Consider the following 12,500-nt stretch of genomic DNA (forward strand, 5'->3'; position numbering starts at 1 on the left):
ACCTGTGTACTATTATCGGTGAATATTCACCTCGACTTCGTCTCGGTGAATATTCACCGATAATCACTTCGCCTTCGGCGAATAATTGTTAAATAATATAATAATAATATTATAATATATTATAATTCCATTTATTATGTTAATTTTCTGGGACTATCACTAACGAAAATTTCATTCCATTTCTTGCAGCTGCCTATAATTATTTGGGTTGTTATCAAGACAATCCTCGTTCACCAGCGTTTATTTTCAACCCGGGTGGTTACAAACCAAGTCATGTGACCCCAGGCCTCTGTATGCACACTTGTGGATATTGGTACTTCACGTATGCGGCAGTCAAGCAAGGCAATTTATGTCTGTGCTCAAATTCTACATTAGAAACGATGGAAGAGCGCGCTTCAGACATGTGTTCAGTTTCGTGCTTCGGTTCTGGAGACCTAAAATGCGGTGGTTATGGCAACCACCTTGCCGTTTACACATCGGTTGATGTGCGGCCTCTGAGTCTGAGGCTGTCTTCAGATGCGTCCGCTCAAACTTTGTCGTTGTTCAACATAACGTTCACGCCTATTTTGCAGGCTGATCATGTGGTAGAGGCCTACACAGCATATCTTGGAGATGGGAATATTTATCACACAAGTGAAGAGTTTGCTTCGTTCATAGTTTTAGAAGCTAGAACTTTCGACGTCCGGGGAAAAGCAATAGTGAAACACAGCAAAACCGGCCACAGGTCAGAGGTTGAATCCTACAGCAAAGTGACAGCGTTATCCAATGTGACAGGGCTGGAAGTATTTTGTCCAACTTGCGCTCCAATCAATATGACAGTCAGTTGCTCTGTAAAGTTTCGCTATGGATCAGACGTAGACGCGCTGGTAAAGTTTGAAAACAGAGAAGTTCCGTTTGGAGGTAGTTTACCTGGTAAGTCACAATCAAGCAAAAACGACGAGGTTTACGAGAACTTCACGCAACGTTATTCTCATAAGTCTTTCTTTACGGAAAGTAAATATAAACTATATTATATAACTAAATAACTAAACTATACTAAACTATGTAAACTTTCCAGGACTAAAATGGGCTTGAATGGCTTTCAATGGTGTCACACACTCAGATGGAGGGGAAATTAAAAGATTTCGTTGATTGCACTTGTCCTTCATGCAACTTCAAATTGGGTCATTTCACATCGTTGTCAAGACGAAAACGGCAAAGAAATGGATCCTTTACGTAAACACATGGCAGCTTTTGCTTAGGCAATCTCGTTCCCAGAGCCTCCGTAACCTTTGTCCAGCAGAACGGGCTCAGGAATAATCGAAAACTGGAACCAGAAAACTATGGTTCCGGTTGACCACGGTCGACTGCATGCCATTTTCAATGGAAGAGCCTCCTTGCAGGCTAGTCCATGAGTTAGCCAGTAGTAACTCAGTGATTGAGTCACTGTGTCCTGAGTCAGCCAGTCAGTGAACCATTTTGGTCAGTTGTACTCAATAGGCAAATCTTTGATTACATTTCTGTCTCATTAGCATACGCCCATTGTTATCTAATCAGTCAGCCGCCGAGAATAAAGTACTGAATAATGAAAGTGCATCGCATAGTAAGCGATCTCTCAGATCTTGAAAAATATGAACGCAATAATTATATAGCATAATCTCTGAGCAGTGATGCTTTAAAAATTTGAAATTTTACAAAGAATGTATATGATCATTATAGCTTTTGCCACCCAATCAGAATTTATCGATTTTTGACGGCTAATAACTGGCTTGTTATCAAAGCTAAACGGCTTAAAATTAGAGATTTAACGAATTTTTACATGACATTGTTCTTTTACTTTTTGAAATCAAATTGTAAATAGCATGATGCCTTCTGTGAGCAAACCCATATGTTATTGAACCAAAATGGAAAACCATGATGTCAGCAAAGATTCCCTTAAAGGTCAATGAATGGGTGGGTTGCTGGAGGTTGCTGTATAGCTATTCAGTCACCACTTAATGACGTGCCTATTATTGTTATCATGCTTATTTAATGTGCATCTCGAGATATTCGGATTTCCTTTGGGTATTTTTGTGCTGTTCAAAACAATGCGGAGAAAGCAGAACTTATCAAGTGCTCATTGGTATCTGAAATGAAAATCGGGGGTAATTACGCTTCAATTTGTAAGAGAACGCCATACTTTGCTTCGTATTTTATAGCTTTTAACAAAAATTGTTGATTAATTTTCTTCGAAAAATGCGTGGTTTAAATAATCCCCAATTTTCTTTTGAATTTCAATAACTCTTGTTAAGATCTGCTTTTCCTGCACATTCAGTAAACCTCACCAAAATACCTTTGAATTAGTAGGCACTGTCATTAATTAATGGTCAATTAGTGAGTGGGTGGATTGCTCATTCATTTGGTCATTAGAGAACAATTGTGTGGATTTTGTAATTTAAATGCTAAGTAAATCACTTGTTGCAGCCATTTAATCATTAAATATGTAAAAATCATCCCTGGGCGATTTGAAGAACGCTAATCATGTTGATTTATTTGCTCTCTTTGTAGACGCAGCTCTCATACAGTTGGGAACTGGAGTTGGTGAATCAGGGTCACCACTCACCTCGGATGGTTTGTATCTATTAGCTGGAATGGATGCCTCAAGTAAAGGGAAACTAGTGGCTCTGCAACTGGATCTCGACCAAGGTGGCTCTTTAGAAATTCAGGTACTCTTTTCCGTTTAAATGCTGAAGACTATATAATACAGAAAAGTTTTTCAGGCAAAAACTGGCTTAACACGTACCCAGGGAGAACGTATAGGTAATATATCGTTGATGTCACCTATTGTCATTTAATGTTCCAACCAGAGCATTATTGGCTGTCGAAACAAATGATCTTTTGTTCCTGTGGCTGGCACATTTGAATAAAAAAGCAATGTTTGTAAATAGATATCTTCCCTTTTATACCTAGATTCTATCAGGATTTAGCTACCCATGTAAAACGTCTCTTTTGATTTGAATTTTTCAAGTTTCAGTCCCTTTTCATCGTCTTCAAATTCTTAACAGCAGACAAAAAAAGTCCCCCCACTGCTCAAGCATGGTTCTTGATGAAGAAATGGCAGCGTTACTGGTTGGGTTGGTCTTCATTCACACCAACATTTTTTAAAGAAAATAAGATGAGAGGACACCGTGCTACTTCTTTCTTCTTTGTAAAAGAAATCCCAACTTTATTTAAAACTGTATCCAATAAATGATTGCAGTATACTAGCATTGATAAAAGCTTTTTTAAAAAAAAGTGTTAAAAGCACTTATATTTGAATCAAAAAAAAATTTTATGCACTGCTTTTCGTGTCCACTTTGTCTTTTCGATGACATTTGCAATTTCTGTCAGTTGGAATCAGTGTTCAACTCGTGCTTGGTTGTTTGTTAATGTTAATAAGTTAAAGGTTAGTTTAGCTCCCAGAGAATGAATTACAATTATGCTATAGATGGTTTGCAACCGGCATGTACTAAAACCATGAACACCGGAACACCGGAACACCGGAACACTCAGGAGCACGGGAACACTCGGGAACACCGGAACACCAGAACACCGGAACACCGGAACACTCCGGAACACCTAGAAGTAACCCAAAGCCCTAAATTTGGCTAACCCTAGGCCTAGATAGGCCTTAAGTTGGTTTTAGGCCTAGGGTTAGCCAAATTGAGGGTTTTGGGTTACTTCCAGGGTGTTCAAGAGTGTTCCGGTGTCCTAAACCTAGGCCTAAAAACCAACTTAATGCCTATCTAGGCCCAGGGTTAGCCAGATTGAGGGTTTTGGGTTACTTCCAGGGTGTTCAAGAGTGTTCCGGTGTCCTAAACCTAGGCCTGAAAACCAACTTAATGCCTATCTAGGCCTAGGGTTAGCCAAGTTGAGGGTTTTTGGTTACTTCCAGGTGTTCCGGAGTGTTGCGGTGTTCCGGGGTGTTCCGGTGTTCCTGGTTCCACACTTTATTTAGAAACTAGAAATTTGTTCCCAGAGGATTAGTTGGGTACAACAACGTGGCCGCTGTTCCTTTGTTTAGGTACATCAACATGACCGCCGTAACTTCACATGAAAACAATCCATAGAAGACTTTTTCTGTGTTTACATAGCCTCATCTAAACGCAAGGGGAAGTTACATATATTAAATTTCTTGTTTATATCAAACATCTGAATTAAACTCGAGCTTATGTTATGTTTACGGATCTAAAGTTTCATTTCATTTCTCTCTTCAGGTTTTTAGACCAAAGTGTGTAAATGCTGAAGAAAGTTATTGTCAACTGCAAAAGATGTGCGTGGCCAACTCATCAACATGTACCGCAGAGAACGTCTTAAAGAGGTGCGTGGGTAATAATGCGTTTAGCCTTTTTGCAGGAAGATGTACGGAGTCAAATTTGGGCTGTCGCCAAAACCATACCATGGACAACGGAAATTTTGACTTTGAAAAGATTGCGGCTTACATGGCTTACACAACGAGCGGTCCTAAACGCATCTTACTTGATACATCTAATCAAAGTCTTCAACTCGAACCTGGCGATGTCTTTGGCGTTCGTTTCCCTTCCTCTGGACCGGCTGCATCGTTGAAAACTACCACATTTGGTTCATCTTTGTTTTTTGAAAGTTCGATTATTAACGGCACAAATTGTTCGACTCTGCGGGGGAATCGCTATCCATGGACAGAGGAAAGCCCCGTTCAGGTTTCTTATGCGCCGGCCGTAGCGTTTTTCTATTCCGTTGATTCTGAATCTAAGTTGGAGAACGTTTTTCAAACCGTAGGACACGAAAACGTTCTCTTATCAATCGGAAACTCGATGACAAGAAAGAACGACACTAAGCGTATTTGTCTACAGCAGACTATCACAGGGTTGCAGTTGCATTCTCCTGAAGCTCTTCCATTCGCCGAGTCTGTGAATTTCACTGTGAGCACGAGTCACGGGAGCAACGTGACATATTTCTGGGATTTTGGTGACCAAAATAACGCAACCAGCTGGATCCCGTGGGTCACTCACTTCTTCAATTCTACCGTTGGCTCGAAGACCGTGACTATCATCGCTGGAAATGACATCGGAATGGCAGCCGCCTGGTGCAGTGTTGTCATCCAAGAGAGAATTACCGGGCTGCACTTCGAAAACACTTCTCTTCTGGCCATCGAAAATGGAACAACAGCTCGCATCCGCTGGATATTGTTTCATGGATCCCACGTTGACTTTAATTTGACAATTACATACCCTGACGGTTCTACTGAAGCAAAGAACTTAACCAACGCAAAACAACCGGCTGCAATATTCTTCGGCATGTATGTTAAAAACCTTACTCAGCCAGGCTGGCACCGAATAGAAATTACAGCCACTAATAAAGTGAATAACGAGACTCTTGTGGGAAATCTTAGCGTCCAACGTGTAGTTTATGGAGTGGTTCTGAATATTACGAAAATCCTTGAGACGAATCAGACATTTAACTTTACGATTTCTCAGCATCAAGGGGATGAAGTTAGATATCGGTTGAACACCATGGACGGAAAGGTTATAAACCCCACTGAAAAAGTTATACCTTATGTTTATACAAAAGCGGGGCGCTACAGGCCTGTCCTGATCGCTTCCAATGACATAAGTTCAGTGGTTGTTAATTGCGCTGAGATTATCGTCCAGGATCTAATAGAGGGCTTGGAGTATACAAGTTTCAATCACACAGTAGCAGTTCACGCCGAAGCAGAAATCAATTGGAGATTGACTCAAGGCTCTGAACTTTATATCATCGTCGACTACGGTGATGGAAATTCCACAATCGTTAACCGGAGCATTTCGGTGGGGGACGTTTTCGTGGCTATAAGCAGGCATAACTACACCAAGCCCGGCGAGTACCATGTCACCGTTAATGTGACCAACCTGGTCGATAGCGAAGAAATCAACACCACGGTTTATGTGGAGACACCAGGAGACGGCGCCGTTCTTGCCATAAAGCGCGGCAATTTGACCGTAGCTGGAGGCGATCGTTGCACCGGTGACCTTTACGTTGCAGTGAATGATTCTGTCACGGCGACAGCAACAGTAAGAAATGGGACCAACGTAAACGGCTTTCTTGATTTTGGAGATAACTCGAGTGAACACACGCGTTACTTCCATCGAGAATTTCCAGACGGAGGATGGACCGTGCACCATTCCTACTCGAGGGCCGGAGAATACTACATCACTGTTATATTCTCCAACAGAAACCCGAAAAATGATAGCCATACTTGTAGGATCATCGTTCAGAATCCTGTCAACAAGGTCATGATAACAACTGATTCGCCTAGGAAAAGTTCAGAAAGTAACGTCACTTTCAATATTTCGTTCCCAGGCTCACTTCAACCATCGGGCCCTCTTAGCTACATTTGGCGTTATGGAGATGGCGAAGTACGGAATATTAGAGTGAAAACTCACCCTTACCCTCGTAAATGCGGTGTCTACATCGCAACGGTTAATGTCTCTAATGAAGTAACCTTCGGCTTTGCACAGGCTGAGGTTGTCATCCAAGATGAAGTCAAAGACCTCAATTGGACCGCGAATTACACAGAACTTAGCGCGCACGATTGCAGCCCGTCCCTTCCAGAAAACGTGTTTCCCTTTGATTACAATGTCTCCTTCAACGCTTCTGCAAACGGCACCAACGTGACTTATACTTGGAGTTTTCCCGGCAATGAAAACAAAACGGGCTCAAGCAGTAGGCATAAGTTCGTTGATACTGGAAAAAATAACATTACCTTGACGGCGGAAAATGCCGTTAGTCGTCAGACAGTAGTGATTACCCTTGAACTAGAGCAAAGCATTCTCAATGTTTCATTTGAAAACGATGGGCCTTCCACGCAAAACCAGACAGTGAATTTTACTCTTACAGCGAAAGAGTTTGGCGGCGATTCGTGTTTTAACATTTCTTTCGTCGACCAAGATGGAGAAAATAAATACTACAAGTCAGGCACAGGTTGTAGTGGTCAGAAAGAAGCTGTAATATTTCACCCAATTGCAACGCGTTTCCATCGCATGTACGATAGCGTTGGTGAGTTTGACGTTTCGCTAGACGCAAGCAACCGAGTCTCCTGTGTAAAAAAAATAATAAAGGTGGCTGTTGCAAGGGGTTTCTGCACGTTTCCGATAATTGAGGTCCCTGGTTTCGATGACGGGGCGATCAGGGAGTTCAAGCGCTCCGACAAGATAAGTATCAAGACATACAACAAACTTCACTGCTTTAACTATGACACAGACCTCAGATGGACAATTGATTCGAAGTGTGAAAGCAAGCCCAAAAATATAGAAAAACTTAATTTAGCTAGATCCGAGCTTATCATACCACCAAGATCTTTCAATTACTGCAGTCATGTGGAAGCTCGTTTTGTGATCAACATGACAGCATCACCGGGTATCTTCAGCAAGAAAACATTTGTCCTAAAAATAACGAAATCCCCGCTTATTGCTATTATCAACGGAGGATCGGAGAAGACTGTAGGAAATAAGAAACCACTTAAAATAAGTGCCAGAGAGTCTTACGACCCTGATTCTGATTCCGATTCCTTGGACAACGACTTTGCATTTGCGTGGTTTTGCAGGCGGAACTATGAAACGTTTACACTGCCAGAAAATTTTACATCGCTAGTAAATTTTACACCAGCTCCCGTTCCAACTCCTCCTGCAAAAAACGGGACCGGTAACAATTCTGAAGATCTTGGCGGCTGTTTTAAATCTGGTCCTGGTCGACTAAACTTCAGCTCACTTGAAATTACCTTGAACGCGACACAAATGAAGGCGAACACCACCTACGAGATTACATTTGTCCTGGGCAAAAAGGGACGGAAATTAGCCTTTGCACAACAGAATATTACGATTAGACCCGGCGATCCTCCCACCTTGAATATCAAGTAAGAGCACAATATAGACCACTTTCATAAGTGGCGACCTCCTTTACATTTTTTTGTATTTATGTTAATAGACCTCTTTTCAGTTGTGTGCTTAGTTACCTGGCCTTTAAATTAAAGTGAGGCTGGTGTTGACATTGTTGTGATACAGATCTCCCTCCTTTTCGTCTGTTAATGATGTAGTTGTCATGCTAATTAATAAAAATTTACATAAGAAAAGCAGTGAGGTTTCTATCAAAACAAGGTCACCTCCAACCTCGCTTTTATTCATAGGCCATGTAGCTAAGCAGACAACTTTAAAATGGTCCATTGCCCTCATTTTTGCTGCCCTCATTTTGAAACAAATATTCTTTTAAAAATATTTTATTTGGCCGCCATTATGAAAGAGGTCGGTTGTTTTTACTACGATCAGTCACTTAACACGGTATCGTTTTCATTCTGGCTAATATCGTAGCACGATATCATTATCGAAGCACGATTTCTTTTCTTTCTCTGCTTTATATGGGACACGGTATCATTTTCTCTGTTGTAGTTATCGTAACACGATATCGGTTTTAATCTAGTCAAGCAAAAACTTAATTGTCTACCATTTGACCAGAGTTGGGAGGAAACTGTTAGAAGCTGCTGTACTGCCTCAGTGTGGGAGAACTCAGGAGAATCAACTTTACCACTTAAATAACTTTTATCAATTATCTTTGAGTTGATCAAAGTAAACTGTCCGTCCTTGGGGATTGAAAAGCTGACACCTCGAGGGTTAGCAGCTCCCCTCCAGAGCAAATTAAGGGATTGTGAGTTGCGATGGGTTTTGACACCGCAGTACAACGATGCCATTGGTCCTCAGCTAAACGGCGCGCCAAAGAAAGACTTTGAAAATGAAAGGAAAACTGTCATTTGTTTTAACAAGATTAAAAAGATCTGATGCATGAGGATCCCCCCCCCAAAAAAAGCTCTTTTTTGCGTAGGCCATCCTAACCGTGAATGGACAAAAAATCGCGCGAAAAGTAGCGTGTGAAACTCGCCGGTCAAAGTTCAAACCTTCAAAACGCCAAAAAGACCTCAGAGGGCATAAGAGGTGCAAAGTTGAAAGAGTCATAACATCCTTCATAACATTGGGCGCATGATAACGAGAAAAACGATTTATTTTCTAGATGCTGATGAAATACCAGGATTTTTCTTTTTGCTAAAAAAATCATATCTTTTCCGCGCGCGGTGAAGATATTTTTTGTTTCGTTTCCTCGGAAACGAAACGTACCTATTTTAGTGTGAACTATTTGCACAGTGGGGTAGTGGCCAATCAAAAGAGAGTTTGTAATTGAAAATCTAAACATCCATGAGATGTAAAAACGAACTTATGAACACGTGAACCTGAAGTATCGCAAATCATAATGCTTAGACAAAGAAAAAGCGAAGGAAACGGGTCATAAATATGAAGTTTTGACTATCTGAATAATTTTGGGTTATATAAAGCGATATATTATTGAAAAATCTAAAGCTATCACAATCTCTCTTCTTCTCTGGCAGTTCTCCGTGGAACTTAATGTTGTAATTCCACCGCGGAGGAGGAAGAGAATTCGTTATTATTTTGTATTTTATTGAAGTTTGTCACAAAAATTATATATTAAGTAAAGTAACGTAAAGTAAAGTAAAGTAAAGTAAAAGTATTTAACAAAACACGGACTCAAACACTAACGCCAGAAAAAAAAAGAAAAAAAAACCAATGTGACTAGTCCAAAATCCAGACAAGTCCAGGGTTGGTACACAGAATTCGTAGCTCGGTCGGACCAACACTCAGGGTCTTAAAAATAATTGAGGAGAAAGTTTCGCCTTCAGAGTTGTAATTTGATCCGCTTCAAATAGTTAGACTTTCGAGTCTTCTCTGATAAGGGGCCCGTTTCTCGAAAGTCCCGAAACTTTATGGGTCATTTTCGAGTTCCAAAATTCTTTTTGTATCTCAAGAACGGAGAGGATTTAAGTCGTCAAACTTCATATTCCTTTTCCCTTTTGTTACCTTAAAAACATGTTAAAAGATCGCCTTTCCAAAACAAGCGGTTGCCTGTTTCACAAATGGCTTTTCGGGCCCGAAAAGGTTTTGGGACTTTCGAGAAACCTGCTAAAGGAGTATAAACCGTATAGGTCCCGTCTCACCACCCTTCCTAGCTGTTAGTCAATACTGTGGGACTTTAAAGAACCCACGCAATGTTCTTGAAGAGGAGGGAGGAGACCCTCGATGTTGGTGGTTTATCTCTCAGAGAACTGTAAATCGCCGTGAAACTGTACGTGATATGTGAGGCATATAAGCCCATTACCATAACACAATCAATGTTTCATTTGCGTTCCCCTTTTAGGTGCATTAGAAATTGTGCCACAAAAGTAAACCCAGCAAGTAAAATGACATTAAAAGACGAAGGGCAATCTTCTGGTGGGAAGAAAATAATTTATAATTGGAATATAAAAGAATGTGACGACAAGAATGGATGCGAGGATGTGAGTGGAAAAGGATACACATTACCGGAGGACAGGACGCAGGAATTTCTCATCATCCCAGCAGGATTTTTCAAAGGTAAAGAACAAGAAAGATCTCAGGGATCAATTAGTTCAAAAACACAGTTTGGGATAACTATAGCTACCATCAGATTTGACTTGACTGTAAGAGTTTCCAATCTCTTCAGCAAATTAGTAACCCCTGCCTCTCTTGATTATTGGGTCATAAGGTGGTCTATTTCATGACTGCCACATTGTTATCAATCCGTATTGCACTTTATTTCGTTAGTCAACAACTTTTTTACCCTGGAGAGCTGTTGGGAGCATTAGCCTTCCAATAATGTGGCCCGGGATGCATTTCGGGACTCTGCGTCAATTGTGGGTTTGAATTTGTTGTTTCTCTATTCTTCTCCGACAGGTTTTTCTCCGAGTTTTCCGGGTTATTTTTGTCGTCGAAAAACAAAAGTGGATTCTGTTTGCGTGTGATTTGATTTGATTTGATTTACAGCCTCACGAAGTAGTACACTGTATTTATCTCTTTTTTAAAGAACTAGAATTGATTAACAAGAGATTGTTTAAAGCACAAGATGTGAATTTGAAAAATTGGAATTCTCTTAAAGCTCTCATTTCGTGGCCAAATTTAACCCGGTCAGTTTCCGCTCACTGCTGTTCATACAACACGGTTCAGAATGTTGAGAAACTCGCAAGCTTTCGTTCTTCACAACTGACCATGTGCATCATGTTTCTACGTGCGTAAGCCCGAAGTCGAAACTTGTAATTGTAGTCGTATGATTACAATTTAAAGGTGTACGCAGACTCACAACTATACTCAAACTGCAGTCAAAGGAAACCACCCTGTTTTCATTCCACCACCGGTATGCTCCTTAGCTAAATTTCATTGAATCGTTTTTGGTCGGAACAGAGGCCAAGCTGAGTTACCGGAACTGTTGTGCACCCGCCGTTCGGTTGGCTGTACCGCCGGCCGTATTGCTCAGTTGATTGAGCACCCGACTACTGTTCGGGACGGGTCGCGGAATCAAAACTCTGGCTGGACCAACACTCAGGATCTTTAGATAACTGAGGAGAAAGTGCTGCGCTGCCATCTGCAAATTGTTATACTCTGTAGTCTTCTCGGATAATATAGTGGTCTTCTCAGATAAGCACGATAAACCATAGGCCCCGTGGCTTAGTGGTTATCAACCGTGCCTTCCACCTCTGCGACCCGGGTTCAACTCTCGGCCCCGAGATCCTATGTGGGCTGAGTTTCAGTCAATCTCACCCTATCTCCGAGGGTTTTTCTCCGGGTACTCCGGTTTTCTCCTCCCTCAGCTAAATCGACTCCCAGCCTATACGATCTGGCTATGGTTCTGTGCTCCTAGGTTACACATGGGTCGTGTTCAGGGGCCGAGCGCCTGGCCTGCAGCACAGCTCCTTCGGTCCGACCTCGTCGAGCCGCTCCGAGCCAGCATCTTCAAGGAGGTGCAAATGATCAGCAAAAATGTGTTCATTCAAGAGTTAAAGCATTAAAAAAAGCATGAGTTGCTACAGAATTTTAAAGTGAAAAACGCTGCGGGAAGGAGGGTAAGAAGGGTATCCAGCCGTCAGAACTTGAACCGCAAACTGCAAACTCGACCGCAAGGCCATGTCACGTGACACTCAGAGGTTTGCCGTTTTCCGAAAAATACACAATGCTAAATGTCTGTAATGTTCATTACATAACCGTGTGGGACGTAAAAGAACCCTTGTGGAAAGAGCAAGACATGGAGTTCGGTGTTGTAGTTTTTCCTCTGTGGTATATCATGATTTATAGGGTGAACACTTAGCGCTCGACTTGTCTGAGGGACTCCGTGTCCAATTCTTGACTTCCCATGGACATTCACTTTAATTTTGGCCACGTGATGTGGCCAAGATGATGTGGCCACGTGATGTGGCCAAGATGGACGGACGTGTGTTTGAGTGCTCTGCGTAATATCTTCCACCTTTCGTAAATTTCTGATGTGTAATTGTTTCCTTCGCTTTTATCTATTTGTTTCGGTCTCTTGTTTCGTGTGTACTTGTTTTGTTTTAGGTTAGTTCAATCTATTTACTGTGTAACTGTATAGTAATGTCTTTACTGTTATTTAGTCCATCTATAGATAACCTTGTACTTGTAGTA

At 41.4% G+C, this 12,500-nt stretch overlaps 1 protein-coding gene across 1 annotated transcript in view; it reads left to right on the forward strand.

Moving 5' to 3' along the window:
- LOC137969396 (polycystin-1-like) overlaps positions 1-12,500 on the forward strand; it is a 75,780-nt gene that overhangs the window by 22,900 nt on the left and 40,380 nt on the right. Inside the window, exons 11-14 of the mRNA XM_068815612.1 lie at positions 190-912; positions 2,527-2,684; positions 4,215-7,867; positions 10,210-10,424. Of these exons, the coding sequence (XP_068671713.1) occupies positions 190-912; positions 2,527-2,684; positions 4,215-7,867; positions 10,210-10,424 (4,749 nt within the window). The remainder of the gene's footprint in view (positions 1-189; positions 913-2,526; positions 2,685-4,214; positions 7,868-10,209; positions 10,425-12,500) is intronic.

The sequence above is a fragment of the Montipora foliosa genome, chromosome 9 (genome assembly GCF_036669935.1).
Source record: "Montipora foliosa isolate CH-2021 chromosome 9, ASM3666993v2, whole genome shotgun sequence".
Lineage (NCBI taxonomy): Eukaryota > Metazoa > Cnidaria > Anthozoa > Scleractinia > Acroporidae > Montipora > Montipora foliosa.